Source organism: Trachemys scripta, chromosome 2 (assembly GCF_013100865.1).
Source record: "Trachemys scripta elegans isolate TJP31775 chromosome 2, CAS_Tse_1.0, whole genome shotgun sequence".
NCBI classification, from domain to species: domain Eukaryota; kingdom Metazoa; phylum Chordata; order Testudines; family Emydidae; genus Trachemys; species Trachemys scripta.
Window position 1 is genome coordinate 162,896,658 of NC_048299.1, and position 17,733 is coordinate 162,914,390.

Below are 17,733 nucleotides of genomic sequence, written 5' to 3' on the forward strand. Positions count from 1 at the left end.
CGGTGGCCAGGACCCGGGCAGTGTGAGTGCCACTGAAAATCAGCTCGCGTGCCGCCTTCGGCATGCGTGCCATAGGTTGCCTACCCCTGCTACACATGTTCATTTGTGCAGAACTTTAAGATAAGCATAAGCAGCTTGAATTTGATAGAGAAATTGTTTCACCAGCAAGAAGAGACAGTAACTTCTGTGCGGTTACTACACAAAGATTGGCTTTCCAGATACCACCTGACTTTCCCTACATAAAAAAGGAAATACTTAACCCTTCCGTCCCTCCACTGGTCCCCCCTACACTGCAGCCATCTTGGAACTTTCTGAAGAAATCTTGCATTTGTAGCAGGATTCCTTTCTAAATAGCAACAAAGTGAACTATTTACAAGATTGGAGCAATTGGCGAGCATGTACATGGTGGAAGAGGAAGAGACACAATATGTGCCCTTAAATAAAAAGTATAGCTGGCAACTCTCATTTGACTGTTTGAGAGATTTAGTATCTTTAAACAAAATACTTATTGATGTTTAACATGGTGAATATTTTGCATTTTGGTTCTATCAGGTAGACTGCTATAATTTTATATAATTTAGCTTTTAAAAAATTGCAGCAAATAGCTAGCTAATATACCAAGTCTTACATTTAACTACATGGAGAAAATACTGCACAGCATGTTGGTACAAGCGGAGTGCTTCCTCATAGTTTCCTGCTTTGTCTTCTTGCGCTGCCTTGCTAGCAAGATCTATTGCTTTCTGTAAAGCAAAAAAAAAAAAAAGTGATGTGATTAAAATGACAACTATTATGCAAGAGTACTGCAACATCAGAGTGATAATTTAAGCTGTTGCACTGAAAGTTGATGCCTCACCTTTACAATACTATGCAAACAAGTTGAAGATAATTGATTATAAATTCATTGGGACTGTCCTTGTACAGTCCTGAATATAGAATAATTAAAAATTGCTAAAATATTATTAAATTGTGAATATTATGTAACTAATCTGCCAGGAAACAGGATCTCTTTTCATTTTGTGGTAATGAGACCTATTTCTAGAAGTATTGAAATAAAACTCACTGAATACATATGACCACCTGATAGTCACATTCAGCAAAGGAACTCATGCTCATCTTCACTGATAATATGCAACCAATCTTCTTGTAAACCCCAGAAAAAGTAACTAACCCAAAATAATATCAGAGGTACAATTATTAGTAGAAATGTTAAATTTATATATAATACCAAAAAACAGTTCTACTGCAGATTGAATAAAACTATCGTGCATTGAATTGAGTGTACTCTTCCATTACCAAATGAAAGAAAATATACTAAGGAGAAAAAAAAAATCAAGGCTCCTGGCAGCAGCTGGGTGATACAGGTCTTACCAAGATTTTTATTTTGCTTAACTATATCATGTGACTAACTAGAATTATGCTTTCTGTAATGGTAAGTCTAAATGAGTTTTAGCTGATATTTATTGTTTTATTCTGTGCTGTTTTCTTTTGTATGCCAAACAAATGTTCGCATTTAAAATACAAATTGTAGTAACTTAGGCCATGCTCATGTAATAAGTTCCACATAGGACTCCTCCATGCACTTATTGCTCACTTTAGAACCAGGGCCTTAAGTTGGAGCAACTGCTGTTGGGCATCTCAGGGAGAAGGACTGAATTCAGAGTGGACTTGGAAAATATCAAGGACACAAAGCTTTGTGTGAGAGCTGGCTGAGATCAGTGGGGACACAGAGCCAAGTGACCCGAGTTCCCAAGTCTGGGTATATTACAAAAGTGATTAAAAAAATACCCCCCCCCACACACACACACAAAATGAAACCACCAAATGAAACAAAACGTTATGCCAATTTATTTAAATAATATATTCTAGGTGGAACAGTAGTGACACAGAGTTAAAGGCACTGAAGCATTTCTACTCTAAATCAGTTTTCAACTGCCTGCTGCTTGAGGAAGTTTGATCTAAGAACCTGATATTAAGATCTGATTGGAGTACATTCCTATTTTTTTAGTCTGAGCTAAAACAATTCACTTGTCTCAAAACATGAAAATCATTTCCTTTTATTAAGAATGAATGCAACCTTTTAAAATGCTCTAGGGCTGACATAGCTGGGGTAGAAAGAAGAAATCTGACAAGAATAGTTCTTACTATAAGAACTTTTCAGTGTTCTGCAAAGTCATACTTCACATGAACACAATTCAAGATTTTGCAGTTAAACACTTTAAAAGCAACATTAGAAGCAATAGTAAGCCGGCACGTGCTGAGATTGTGACAAAGCTCTTCTCTTAAGCTATTAAGGGTGTACCAAGCCATTCATCAATTTAATGTACACTTTGCAGAGTTTGCACTGTATGTGACAGTGACACACTAAAAAGGAAAGAGTGCAACTCCTGAGGATCCAGGAGAAGGACTCTCCTGTGAACTTTTTAAGGTGCATGAGTTAGGAGGCATTCTAGTGGGGTCTAGATCTTTTCCTGTTTAAAGAGCAAAAATCAATTAAAAAGTCTATATTAAATTAATGTTATAGTTACACAGGTAAGCTCTTAAGTAATGAAATGCCAAAGCTGAAGTTGCATGCGCTACCATAACTCTGCTTCCCTTGTGCATGTGTTGTAAGACAGTTTATTACATATTCACAGTATTGTCTACAGCTAAGTAAAATGCCTCTTGCTAGGTGAGCAGTCAATGATGGAGGACTCCACCCATCTCACTTCCTCGTGGATCTTTCACAGAAATGCACTCCATGAGTCATTTATATAAGATGCCATACATACATACTTAAAATTATAAAATATAATTTGAGAAATACTGTGTGCATATGATAGTATGATCATAAGGAGCAGAATCAAGGTTGCACATACAACCTTACCAAAGAAATGTCAAAGTTAAGGAGGGCTGGATTCTACAAACATGCATGAGTAAACTTTATTCATACAAGTCATCCCATTAATATCAATGTCACTACCTGCTTGAATAAAAACTAACTCACATTTAAGCGTTTGGAGAATTTGGCTGTAAGAGCTTACTGGTGCAACTTGTAGGCCCTTTTCCTGCAAAGACTTATGTGCTTATCTATATGTACGGTGAGTAGTCCCTATTAAAGTTAACTGGACTATTCACAGTAGCAAAGGTAAGAATGTGCATAAGTCTTTTCAGGATCAGGATGTTATTTTCTTTTAATGTAGTTTGGCAGAATACAGAAGGAGTTTAAAATCTATTCTACTAAGGTGCCCTAGTACAAGACGTCCTAATTCTTTCCAACATATTAAAATACAAAAGTTGTGAAAATAAAAAAAGCACCTTATTTTTAAATCAGCTGAAAAAATAATCTAATAGAGAATTGTAGATACAGCAACAAACTGCAAATTCAGGTCTTCATCTGAACAGATATTAGCAGTCAAAAATATTTTTGCACTAGGCAACAATCCGTATCTGTCTACAGTACTTCTACAGCTAACTTGAAACCAACATGGCTACAACAACACTGCATACAACTTGAAATCAGTCAATTTAGAAGTATTTTTATTAGTCTTTATATTGCAGTAGCACCTAGAGGATAATTAGGTCAGAACCCCTTTGTGCTGAGTGTTGTACTCATATAGAGTAAGTCAACAGTGTACCTTTAATATATATATCTGTAGTACATAAACTAGAAGTGACAGGCAGAATCCAGCGCTTCCAAATTTTTATTAGAGATCTCTTATGTTAATTGAAAAGATGTATGGAGAATCCACACCATTCTCAAATTTAATTTTATCTTCATAGCTTAAAAATTTCTCAGGATACACTATCAAAGTCAACTGTTACTAAAAATCTTTAGTGAGGCTCCAACATGATTGAGCCACTGCAATACAAATAACTGATAAAATCTGCATTATGATTTGAGATTAGTTCTGGGGAAAAAAGATGTAATGTAGCAGTGCCAAATATTTATAACCAGAAGTTTAGAGTTCAAGTAAACATAACTCTTTAGTAGAAACAATTCTGTATTTCAAGGATTCTGAATGTGGTTCTCACCTCTTATAAAAAGGTTATGTGAAGTGGGAAAGAAGTATGGCTTTGTGCCATTCTTTATGCATGAAAAACTTTTCAGGCACTTTTTACTTTTCTTCCCTATTTGTGTTTTTTACTTCAGAAACAAAAGGGGGAGATTTGCTTTTGAATATCTCCCCCAGTAAGAAATTTGCTGGAAGTCTATCTTGGAGGACTCAGTTGTAGACTGGAAGCTCTTTCAGTACAAAAACCTCAAAAAGTTGTAAACAGTCTGAATGACAGTAATTACGCCTCAATTAATCCAGTTTCATATCCTTAGTATCTCAAGAGTGTCTTCCAGGAAAAAAGGGCAAACAAGGACTGAATTCCTAACAAACAAGGAGGAAGTGGCCTTCAAACATTAGAAAGTTGTATAAAAGGGCATTTTTTTTGTCCTTTCCAGATTACCTAACAGCTATCATTATATTTGTGCATGAAGAAGGGGAACAGATTATTGGATGATTTTACATTTCTAACTAAGTATTTAGAATTTGATTTTATTTGGCTCACATCAATATAAAAATTGACCTTAACCGCTAACAATTTACTTAGAGTAACTATACACCTATATAGTAAATGTTACTATATTCAGTTCTCTCATACACAGTTATTTCTTCTGCTAACTGTACTAACAATGTGATCACACTGATCATGGAAACTCAGCAACAAGGCTGTTTCTAGCAGTTTCAAATACAGTATGCACTTGTCCTTGGTCTCTTGTGAATACATCCATGTCAGGATTTGGGCTCTCTCTAACATATCAGACAAAACAAAGCGGATACACAGCAGCAGCACCAGTAGGGATCAGAAGAGAAGTAGCACAGTATCTTTATTGTTTGGCTTGGTTTTGACTCAATGGCACTGGAGCAAAGGACCTTTTGGTTTCAGGTAGATTAAACTAGAAGGAGCTTGTTTCAAAAGGGAGACCTTTTAAATGGTGAGCCACCAGGTGTGAGAAATTTTGAATCTTTGTCTCATTAAAACGATGAGCAAAATTTTCCATTCTGGGAGGGTATGTGAAAAGACCATCTGTTAAAACAGATCCCCAGCCAGAGAGGAGGTTGTGTTACGCTCCTGTCCTGCTCCTACCAAGCAAACAAAAATCTACACACTTCACTAGCCACTTCTGAAACCCACTTAAATTAGCCTGAAACTCTGACAAGAGGCCTATGCCTCCCCTTTTATAAACATATAGGAAAATAATACAGAAACATCATGTTAGACTGCTAGAGAGTCCAGAACATCAATTTCATTGTGGCAAGGAAGGCTTCTACAAAATATTCTCTTAAGTGCTATGATAATACAAATAATAGTGAATCAGGAAAAAAAAAAGGGTGTGGAGGTTGGGGAGGGAAGAACCTAGGGCCTGATTTGCAGCCAGTTTTGTCACAGTGTAACTATTTCAGTTACAGGTGTGATTTTTTTTAAACCAAAACCACCTTTATAACTGATCTAGCATGAAAGCAGTTATGAGTGTGTTTGTTACCACTTTAACAACACCAGTACTACTTTTGTGAGAAGACAAGGAGAAAGGAAGCATAGTGCAAAAATAAATAAAATAAAAGAAAGTGACTGTGCAGCCAACAGAGCAGAGGGGATATTAACAATTACAGATCTCTCCTACTCCAACCTCAAATATATGGTAGCATATGGGATATATGCTTCTACAAGTTATGAGAAACAACTTAAGACTTAATTGAAAAGTGAGGAGGTAAATAAACCCATGTGCTACCCTGGGAGTATGGTAAGAGATTACAGTGAACATCAGTGTACGTAGCCACTGAACCAGGACACTAATGGAAAATGGACAGAGGGATAAACCCCCAACCAGAGCAGACATATTATAACTGCTTTTGACAATTTGTTTAAACTCTGACAGAGGGTGCATTTTAAAAACAAATAAACCAAGGTATTTTAAAGTCTTAATGTAGACAGGACAAGAGATGCTTTAACATATGTTGGCTGGATGAAGATCGCCCTGGCCACCTACCAAGTGTAAATTGCCCCTTCTAACTAAGGGACTGACGAGAGGTTGGGGAAAGCGGGTGAAGCGACACGGTTTAAAGTAAACCCCACGCTTTTCATCCGACTCGAAACAAACCTCAACATACACGACAGACGCCCCGGGCATTTGAGGGACGCACTATGGAAGCTCCAGCACCCAGGGGCCGGACCCCCCCGACAGCCACCCCCTCTCCCCCACCCCAGACCCCGCCCCCCGCTCCCCCCCCCCCCCCCTCAGACCCCCCCCCCCCCCCCCCCCCCCCGCAGCAGGACGCTCTGGGCGGGGCCCCGGCTCCGCCTGTCTCCACCTGCAGGTTGGATGTCGCGGCCATGGTGGGGGACGCCGCTATCGCGCTGTGCCCGGTCTCTGGAGCTGGTCCCCGCTGCGGAACCCACTGCCCGGACCCCGCGCTACTTCCGTGTCCAAAACGCCGCCGGGACCCCGCTCCGCTTCCGCTTCCGTCCAGCGCCCGCGTGACTGCGCGTGACGTCACGCAGCCTCTCCCTGGGCGGAGGCTGGCAAGGCGCTGGGAAGGGCCGGGGGGACCTTGTGCGCAGGAGCAGCCCCTCCCCCAGCCCGTTCCGCGAGCCGCGAGCCGCTCCCCGCTCCCCGCCGGCAGTGGGAGCGCCGAGGTGCGGCGGGACGGAGCCGGCTGCCTGCCTGTCAGTCAGGGCCGTGGGCCGGCCGCCTCCCGGTCCCCGCTTAAGGGGCCTAATAATGGCCCCTCCCTATATGTCACCTGCCCCCTGGGTCCTGGGCTGCCTTCTGCTTGCGCGCACAGCGCCGTGCACAGCCGTGGCTGGGGCCCTGGGAGTGTCCCGCTCTTTCGACCCTTTTGTGACCCCGCCCCCAGTCACCCGATGTTTAAAACTGGACTGTAAACCACTCCCAAGCTGGCCACAGGGTTTTCTGTTTGGACGTACAGCGCGTAACACAGTGGTGGGTGCTATGAAATCTTAGTGCTTAAATGGGGCTTTTGTGTAGGCTCATGGATCAGTAATCAAACTGACCCATCTGGCACCTAAATTTCCTGCTAAACTGAGAGAGGCTAGGGTTGCCAATTTTCCTTGGAGGTATTCTTGGAGGTTTCATAACATGACATAATCTTCAATTAAAGATTAATATTCGATTCCAGGACATGCCTAGAAGGCTGGAAATCCTAAGGGAGGCTCACATCCCCACAGGTATTTGGGTGCCCAACTCCCATTGAAATCAGTGGGTGCCTGAATACCTTTGAGGATCTGGGCTATGGAGACCAGGCTAGACCCCTGCCTCTCTGAACTCCTAGTCTCAGTAGCCCATAAAGAAACAAGCTTTCTCTATATATGACAGAGGAATTGTGGCTTAGTGACAGTACTTCCGTAGTACACTGTCAGCTGTGAATTTTTATGCAGTGTAGCTCCCAGCATATTGCAAAGACAAGGTAATGAGGTAATGAATGAGGTAATGTCTTTTATGGTCCAATAAAATATATTATCTCACACACCTGATCTCTGTGTTTCCTTGGTCCAACATGGCTACACTACTACTGCATACAAAAATGGAGATAATGAACCTTATAATCTACCATGGAAATGCCGCAACATGAAGAAGAAAGAAGCAAAACTTAACTGACATCTACTTCCTGAGCAAATGCAAGAAACAAAACATCCTCAGTGGTCTCACCATCTGTAGCCCTCTGATCTTTACATACAACCAGAAGCTAGTCCAATAAATAATATTACCTCATCCACCTTGTCTATCTGTGAATTTGGGCAGAAATTGTCAGTATCAAAGGGTGTGAAAAATGAAGCATGTAGTCAGTATAATACTAATACTATTTGAAAACCTGAGGTTGAATCCTCAAACTTTTACTCAGGCAGAACTCATTCAATTCAGTGGGATTTGTATCCACATGAGAAGATAGTACAAACATAAGGGTTTCACAGCTGATTTTTAAATTATTTGAACTTATACAAATTTTAAATTATGATTGCCAGACTCTTGCCATAGAATCCCATGTTTATCAGCTAGTGCACTATTAGTTTTGAAGGAAACTCCTTCCTTTCCCCCCCAAAAAGCTTTAATTTTTTTTGGAAGGATTGCCTCTGGCTTTCACATCATCTGATTTGTATGTACCATGAGTGATTAATGCTGTTTATTTACAAAACCAGTTCTTGTTGAATTCTGTTTTGGTTGGGAGCAGTCAGTTCCCTGAGCTGTACTAATGAAATAGAAGCTAATATGGTATTCTTCATATTAGAGGAAATGACTCATAGCAAGTTTCAAATTATAAACCAGTTTTGAAACGTCAACCTACTAGTGCTAAATTAGTGTCATATTTTATCTTTCCTGATATTAGTATAATTGCATTCATTAATGTCACAATGAGTATTTCAAGAACTGTTCAATTAATTCATAGCTCCCCTCTCCCCACCTCATAGGAATTTAAACAAAATTATTAGGTGATTTTCTAAAGTTTGAGAATACCAAATGTATACTTTTACAACAAGCAATTTTTCTGTCTTCAAATAGTATCCCAATTATTGAGATATTTATTTAACTGCTACCTTTATGATAGCAATGCCAAAATCTATTGCTGTTAGTATTTATTTATAGAGTGCTTGATGTGTACATAGAACTTTACAAGTATGAAAAAAAACATGGTTCTCTGGGCCAATGGTATCTAATTGAGATAATTACAAATAAAAAAGGTAAATGCAAAAGTGGGAAGAGAGAGGAGACAGCACTGGCAGGCTAAGATAAAGAAGTGGGTTTTAAAGACATATTTGAAAGAGGGGAGAGGTCATTTGACACCTAGGAAAACATAAGTGGTGGTACAAATAATGAATATTATATTGACTGAGCAAAGGAGGCAAAGTGTCTGCTTAGAGGAGCGTTTGAGCAGACAGCAGGGTTGGAAGGATGGGGGAAGTATAGTTGTTAAGGGTATATTAACACTTCAGTAACAAAAATGACTGAAACACCTCTGACCAAATGAATAGCTGCACTGACCACCTGCAAAGGAATCCACTGTCTAGTTTTTAAACCAGCAGCATGATAACTTTGAAGGTGTGAAGTGTAAAGGTGTGAGATGTGATGGGGCTGAGAAGAGATTTGATGGAGAAAAAAATCCTGTGGTTTAATTTATATTGCCCATATTCAGCTCATTCCTGAAACCACACAGTCATTTTTACTTTATGTCCTCTCCACCAGGAAATACCTCAAGGCTATGTTTTTGGCCCTCTTCTCTTCACATATCTTTTTCATTCAGAATAGTTCATTCAGTTCGGACCTTGCTTCTATGTAGATGATACACATCCTATCATATCCCTCATCTCTCACTCTTCGCCCCTCCCCCATCCCTGTATCTCCTGTTTGTATGGCTCTGACTGTCAGATACTACTTAGATCATTACTACTTCCAGTGGAATGTTTCTGTCACTAAAGCCCCCAGTTGTTTCATCTGTACCTATGTATTTGTAACATTCTAATTAGCTATTAGGTATTTCACTCAATCATAGGTCTAAAACATTTGGGGAAGTCATGACACACACAGGCATGTAAGTGATAATTGTCTCTCCAGTCATAGCAGACATTCATGTGCAGCCCTGGAAAGACAATCAGCTTCCACAGATTTGAACCACAGCATACACAAACACCTCCAGAAAGACCAGTAAGCCTCTTAAAGATCTTCCTCATCTTCCCTTTTCCCAACTAGCTGGGGTTGGGTCACTGGATCAGTCTTTTCCTGGCTGACAGTCTAATACTCATTCCATATTCACTCTGTCCTCCTTTACACAGTCTATCACCATTTTCTTGGCCATCCTCTTGTTTTCCATCCGTAAACTCTAGTCTCAAATGCCTTCCTAATAAGATTTCCTTCATCTGTCCATACCATCTGAGCCTCCTCTCTTGTACCATCTAAAGGATACTGCAAACCTTGGTCTCACTCCTGATGACATCATTCTACATGGTCCAGTACAGTCACTCCCTCACTGCTCTCAAACATCTAATTTCAATGGCTTCTGGTTGTCTCAAGGGCCTCTTTGGTTGACCATGTTGTTGATCCATACAGAAGAGCTGGTCATATCATGGTTTTGTATAGTTGTCCCTTAAGTAGTCTGGGCATCAGTTTATCTTCCATCACTCTACTTACCTTGCACCAGACTTCCCCTGTGCTCAGCAGCCTTACTTGCAGTTGTTTGTCAATTTCTGCTTTTGCAGCTAGCAAGCCCCCAAGGTACTTAAACTCAGAAACCTGATTTAGGTGCTGGCCTTTGATGTTGATATTAATCTGTCTTGGTTTTGCACTAGTCTCCCATATGACTTTAGTTTTCTTTTTGAGGCCATAGTTTATTAGTTCCCTGTTCGAGACATCAGTCGCCTGGACCAAATCTTCCTCACTATCAGCCCTAGTGCACAGATCAACTTCATACCACCTTTCATTAGGATTTGCTTACTTATGAAGTCCAGCACAATTATGAATAATAATGGACTAAGCGCTGATCCCTGGTGGACCCCAACCTTTACCTTGAAACCCTCCATTTCACCATAGGTCATCCCCACTTTTATCATGGAACCATCATCAAACCATCTGGACAAGGTCCTCCAGTACCTCATAGAATTGTAACAGAGGCACTAGCAGTTACCTAAGTACCTTGTAAAATGTCAATTCTCCAAATTGAGGAAAGCTTGACATTTCACTCCAGCTTCTTTTTTTCCATCTGTCTAGCAATGAACGTACTGTCGGTTGTCCTTTTCTAAATCCAAACAGCTCCTTTCCTAAAATAGGTTCCACTATTTGGTGAATTCAATTATCTATGAGTCTCATTAACAGTTTCATGGAATGGGACAGCAGCTTAATTCCTCAATACTTCAAAAAATCATGTATTTTCTCCATTCTCCATTCTCTTGGGATTTCCTTCTCTTTCCAGTCTTCACACTTGACTCAGATGAGCCAGCATACACCAACCTCTCTCTAGGCTTTGATAATTTCCTCTGTGACTTTATCCGGACCTGCTGCTTTTCCAGGAGCCATCTTCAGCAGCACTGCCTTGACGTCTACCTCTGACAGATCATCAATATCTTAATTATTGGTTCACATGATGGTAGTGTAGCATATAAACGGCCTAATTAAATAGACCCTCATAGCATTTTCACCATTAGTTTCATACCATGTCTCCTGTTACAAGCAGTCTGCCCCTGCATCATTTACAAATGGTAGCTTCGTGCCATCTTCTTTCCTTTTGTTTTTTGGATGTAAAATTGCATATATTTTCATTTTGGAAAGTTGAGGGCAGTTGTTCAACTCATATACAGCTCATCTAAAGCAAGATTTCTTTTAAAGATAATGGGCCAAATGTAGATCTTCCTTGCTGGGTCTGATGATTGACCAGGGACTGGCTGGTGGAGAACTTCGGTTTTGCTGGTGTTCAGTGTTCGCCCTAGGCTTCTGTAAGCTTCAGAGAAGCAATTAAGGGATGTTTGTAGATCCTCCTTTGAGTGTGCAACTACAGCATAATCATTTGCATACTGGAGTTCGGTTATTGTTGCCGATATTACTTTAGTTCTGGCATGGAAAATGTAGAATACTTTGCCTATCTTGGCAGTCATCTCTCACAGAGGGCAGACATAGATGTCGAGATTCAGTACAGAATCCACTGCGCCAGCCTTGCCTTTGGCAGACTGTCTCACCAGGTGTTCAACAATCACAACATCAGAACACATATTAGACTTTTAGTTTATAAAGTGGTGGTAATCCCAACTCTCCTCTACGGCTGTGAGACTTGGGTGACCTATAGAAAACACCTGAAAAACCTTGAACACCAGCACCAGCACTTTCTTCGGAAGATCCTCTATATAAAATGGGAGGATCATCGCACTAATGTCAGTATGGGCCAGATGAATGGACTATAAGGTGGATAGAAAGCTGGCTAGATCATCAGGCTTAACGGGTAGTGATCAATGGCTCCATGTCTAGCTGGCAGCCGGTATCAAGCGGAGTGCCCCAGGGGTTGATCCTGGGGCCGGTTTTGTTGAATATCTTCATGAATGATCTGGAGGATGGCGTGGACTGCACTCTCAGCAAGTCTGTAGATGACACCAAATGGGAGGAGTGGTAGATATGCTGGTGGGTAGGGATAAGATACAGAGGAACCTAGACAAATTAGAGGATTGGGCCAAAAGAAACCTGATGAGGTTCAGCAAGGACAAGTGCAGAGTCCTGCATTTAGGACGGAAGAATCCCATGCACTACTACAGACTAGGGACCGAATGGGTAGGCAGCAGTTCTGCAGAAAAGGACCTAGAGGTTACAGTGGACGAGAAGCCGGATATGAGTCGACAGTGTGCCCTTGTAGCCAAGAAGGCTAATGGCATTTTGGCATTAAGTAGGGGCATTGCCAGCAGATCGAGGGATGTGATCATTTCCCTCTATACAACATTGGTGAGGCCTCATCTGGAATACTGTGTCCAGTTTTGGGCCCCACACTACAAGAAGGATGTGGAAAAATTGGAAAGAGTCCAGCGGAGGGCAACAAAAATGATTAGTGGGCTGGAGCACATGACTTATGAGGAGAGGCTGAAGGAACTGGGGTTGTTTAGTCTGCAGAAGAGAAGAATGAGGGTGGATTTGATAGCTGCTTTCATGTCCTGAAAGGGGGTTCCAAAGAGGATGGATCTAGACTGATCTCAGCATTACCAGATGACAGAACAAGGAGTAATGGTCTCAAGTTGCAGTGGGGGAGGTTTAGGTTGGATATTAGGAAAAACTTTTTTACTAGGAGGGTGTTGAAGCACTGGAATGGGTTACCTAGGGAGGTGGTGGAATCTCCTTCCTTAGAGGTTTTTAAGGTCAGGCTTGACAAAGCCCTGGCTGGGATGATTTAGTTGGGAATTGGTCATGCTTTGAGCAGGGGGTTGGACTAGATGACCTCCTGAAGGCCCTTCCAATCCTGATATTTTATGATTCAGTGTCCTCACAGAGGCCAACATCTTCAGTGTTGATGCCCTGATTATCCAGCACCAGCTGAGGTGGAGTGGGTACTGTGTGCGCATGCCTGATAGATGCTTACCAAAACAACTGGTGTACGTCCAACTCACCAAGGAGAAAGGAAACTTGGAGGCCAAAAGAAACACTTTAAAGACACCCTCAAGATAACATCAAGAGATGTGGCATCGACAGCACACACTGGGAGACAGCAGCCCAGGATAGAGATGATTGGCAAAGACTTGTGAGAGAGGAAACGTCCACTTTTGAGAAAAATCTCCTTGCCCTGGTCGCAGAAAAAGGCCAGAGAAGAAAGAGAAGATAAGTCACGCAGTGATCGCGGCCCAACCCTGTCTTCCAACACCAGCTGCAATGTCTGCCAATGAGCCTATGGCTCAAGGATCGGACTCCTCAGTCACCAAAGAACCCATGAAAAATAAAACCCGTGAAAGAGATCATCCTCAACCTCGAGGGATCGCCGATGATGAATGGGCCAAATCCGGAAGTCCTTAGCCAGTTATTACGCATTGAAAACTCTCATTGAAGTCATGAGTTGGTTTGCCTGAGTAAAGACTGAGGGAAAACTGGATTTGGGTCACCAATTCCAGGGAGCTTAGAGCATCTGATTCAGCATATATCAAAAGACAAAGGTGCTCATTTGGCGTGAGACATAAGTACAATACATTGTTATTGAGCAGATCCCATTATTCAAGTTCACATGTTATCACACTCTTCTCAGAGTCCATATTAATATAGTTAATATTTAAAATTAATTGTATGTTTATTATTATTTATTGGGGTATTACCATAACAACTAGTGGTGTCAGCTGAGACCATGGCCTCATTGTGTTAGGCACTATACAAACACATTGTTGAGGCTGGTGTTACAAGGTGGCACTGTTACATGTAGACTTCCAAGTTTCTTAGTGTGTAAGTAAATGATCAGTCTATTTAGTTGTTAATTTTTATTATGCAAGGTTCTGTGCAGAGGCAGTGGCCCTTGGAGAGGGATAGGAGTTGTGAGAGCAGCAGGGAGTTGGCTCTCTGTCTTGATCTCTGATTGGAATCAATCCTTGAGGCAGAATTGCTGTCTGGGAACCAGGCATTAGTGTTGAGCTGAGTTTCAGGAAACAAGGGACTGCCTGCATGCTGTTTGACCACCTTTGTTCCTGGACTGATGTATATGTATAAATAAAACAAGTGACACTTACAACATACCCAGTCTCTGTGTCACTGATTTTTCCTCCACTGTGAAGCTGACCTGCAAGGGCCCAGACACCTGCTGCCAGCTAGAGGGAGATGGTGTGAGAATGGGACACTGGTGTCATATGAAGGGGCAACAACACAGTAAGAGATAATTCTTGCCCTGACTAACTTGCATTATAAATTGGCATGACGGAAAGAACATGGGAAAAAGAAACAATGTTCTCCATTTTATAGATGATGAACTGAGGCACAGAAAGTCACACAGGAAATCAGTGGCAAAATTACCATACCTTAATCACCAGACCTCCCTTCCTTCCCCTCTAACTTAAATTGTGGTTCACTGGAGGAGGGATGTTGACTCCTCACTGGTCTGTAATCACCACCCATGTCCTTGGAGATAAATAATAATAAAGCAGTAGTTGGAGTAGATTGTGCCTGATAGCAGGGGTGAAAGTAATATTAAATTCTTACCGGTATAGGGGCATGACTCTGGGCCCCCAGAAGGGGCAGGGGCCTCGGGCGAAAGGGGCGGGGTGTTGGGCAGAAGAGGTGGGGATGGGGGTCAGCCTCCCCCAGCCAACCCATCCGCGCTGCCTGGCCTGTTCTGGACGGGGCTCCAGTGGCGATTTTAAAGGGCCAGGGGCTCTAGCCACTGCTGCGGTAGCGGCGGCGTCCGGGAGCCCCGGGCCCTTTTAAATTGCTGGCCCTGGGGCAGCTGCCCCTTTTACTCCCCCCCTGTTGGCGGCTGGGGATGGGGGGGGGCAAAAGGGGCAAAGATGTTAAAGCACTGCCGCGGCAGCGCTTTAACGTCCCTGCCCCTTTTGCCCCTCCCCCTTGGTCGGCGGCCGTGCCAGTAGGGTCCCTACTGGCAGGGCCGCCAACAGGGGCAGCACTTTAAAGTCGGCTGCATATGGGCCGGTACTGGCTTGTTACCGGTATGCCGTACAGGCCCACTTTCACCCCTGCCTGACCAACATTTGTGGTGAGGTGGAGCCTGAGAGGCACAATCCCACCCACAGCTCCCTGTACAGAAGGAGCGTGTGCTTGCTGCACCATCCCTGCTCTTCTACCTGCCTTCTTAGGACATTTTCAGTGTTATTAACTCTTGCAATTTTATCACAATTATTAATTATTATTTATTTTAAACAGCTTATCATGGTCTCCAGATGTCTGACAGCATTCTTGCAAACTTTTGCCCTTTGTCAAAACAGGTTCTATCTCCCATTACTTTCTAAAGCCGCAAGCCACCCTCAGCAAACACGTGCAGAATCAAAACCAAATCTGGCCCAAAACAATGTTGAGTTGCTTCTATAGGAGCACTAGGGGCCTAAGGACCCTTTGAAGACACTATTAAAGCATGGAAGGGCCACTTTCCCAAGAGCCGTCTGATCCTGTAGGCACATCTCCTGCCATATGGGTGGCAGAAATGCCAACTTTGCTCTGAGATTTTTAGGGATGTTTATGAAAAAGCTTAGGAAGGAATTAGAGGTTGCCAGGTTCTCTCTCTCACCCCCTCACCTCCTCATCCCTCCATTCTCCCCACACAAATTGAGACGTCTCCCTCCTCCCCTCCCCTCTCTGTCTATGGCCAAAGGCAGGAGAACTGGGCCCCCTGGGCTCTCCTCTCATTGCACTTATGATCCTCTCACACCCACCCCCAAACAGGGAAAAAGGGAGGATTGGCTCTAGGAAAGGTGCCCTTCTATGCTGCATAGGGCCCTTATTTGTCTTGGCCAGTCCAGCAGGGTCCACATGGGGCAGTTAGAGCATAACACCCAGCCTGTGGTTTGGGCAGCACCCCAACCCATTCAAAATCACAGCAGCTTTCCTCCTATCAGATCCTCACTGTACAGTCTGCATGTGTGCCACGGGCCAGTGGAGAAAAATGCCTCCTCAGCCACAGTGCTATTTGCTGTGTTCGTTGGACCCAAGTGATGGTGAGTGACCAAATCATATATATGTGATACGTGTGTGCTTTCAAAATTAATAGATTTAAGCCTGAATTGGTAATTTCATAATTATGTGGAAAATTGGCTTAATTATGGATAATTAAGGAAGGTTGGCATCTCAGGGATGGGGAGGTTCCCCAGTGACTGTGAGCTTCATGATGGGGCTCCGGAAGCTCTGATTTCTTGTGGATCAGCCAGTAGATTCCTCATCCAAAGGGTGTTCAGATGTCCTGTTGCATCCCAGCTCTGGCCTGCTCATGCCACTTTCAAAGGCTTGTTTCTAGGGTATTAATGCCAAGTAATACCTGGTACAATTGGGGGGATATGATCCTGATCTCAATAGTGTCCTTTGTCTTTGAGTCCCCTTCCTGGGCAGCAAAAAGCAAACTAGGGAGCTGTTTTAAAACAAAGAAAATATATAAAAACCTCGACCCACGGTTTGACTAGTACTCATTCCCGGACAATAGGAGCTGGGGCAGGGGCAGGGGGGGGAGGAGAGGCAGTGCCTGCAGGTGAGAGCCACGCGGAGCCGCTTGTGCGCCTCCACCTAGGAGCTGGACCTGCTGCTGGCTACTTTGGGGGGGTGCAGCACGGTCCGTGGTGCCAGGACAGGCAGGAAGCCTGCCTCTGCACCCCAGCTGCGCCGCTGACCGGGAGTCACCCAAGGTAAGCCCATACCCCAACCCCGCACCCCAGTCCCCTGCCCCAACCCTGAGACCCCCCAAACCCCTCATTCCCAGCTCCATTGGGTCTCGGGCATCAACTGGGTCACCAGAAAAAAAGTTTGAAAACCACTGCTCTAGGGAGTGAGGTTTGGCAGGTGGGGACTGGAGAATTTCTAATACAAAAGCTACAGACTTTCATTCCAGGCTAAAGAAACTATGCTCATAACAGAGAGTGAGATGTTGATTTTAGGCAGTGAAAACAGGGACCGTTTAACACTTAGGGCAACATTTTCAAAGGACCTAAACTGATCTCTAAGTTATACACAATCACTGGTGCATGCCAGTGATCGACTCTGCAGCTACAAATGGCGTTGGCCTTTCATTTGCACACATATATCCTGTTTTTAGATATGGAGTCTATCATTTGCACATAGCAATGACTCTGCCTGCAGAATCATTCATGCAAAATTAGAGGGCTTGTTTTGAAAATGTGGTTGTCGGTGTGCATTTTCCCTGTGCATTTTAAAAAATAATTTCCTACACATCCGTGTATTAACGTATTTCAGAGCCTTAAAAATTCAGTAATGAATACACATTTAAAATAATTTTGCATTTAAATAGTTTTAGAGTATTTATTTCATCCACAAACATCAGGTTTTGTTTTATTCACTCCGCTGCAGTATTTCTGTAAATGTGCCTATGGATCATTACTCCTTATTCCTTTGCCATTGTGGAGCCAAATCCTCATATCCTTATTTTTTACTCAGTCCTTATTTAGGCAACCTCCCATTGACCCAATCAGTACTGAGTAAAAATAAAGTAAGGACCTCAGGATATGGCTGGTTGCTTCAGATAGATCAAGTCTTATTATCATATAGTGTTTTTTAAAGCAATCAAATATCTTTCCCTCTAT

The 17,733-nt window shown here is 42.7% G+C and overlaps 1 protein-coding gene across 1 annotated transcript in view; it reads right to left on the minus strand.

Moving 5' to 3' along the window:
• The window catches only part of VPS4B (vacuolar protein sorting 4 homolog B), a 43,755-nt gene extending 37,239 nt beyond the window's left edge, over nucleotides 1–6,516 (minus strand). The window contains exons 1-2 of the mRNA XM_034762105.1: nucleotides 6,339–6,516; nucleotides 629–740 (exon numbers count right to left, since the gene is read on the minus strand). Coding sequence (XP_034617996.1) covers nucleotides 629–740; nucleotides 6,339–6,362 — 136 coding nt within the window. The 5' untranslated portion in view covers nucleotides 6,363–6,516. The remainder of the gene's footprint in view (nucleotides 1–628; nucleotides 741–6,338) is intronic.
• Nucleotides 6,517–17,733: the final 11,217 nt, after the last annotated feature.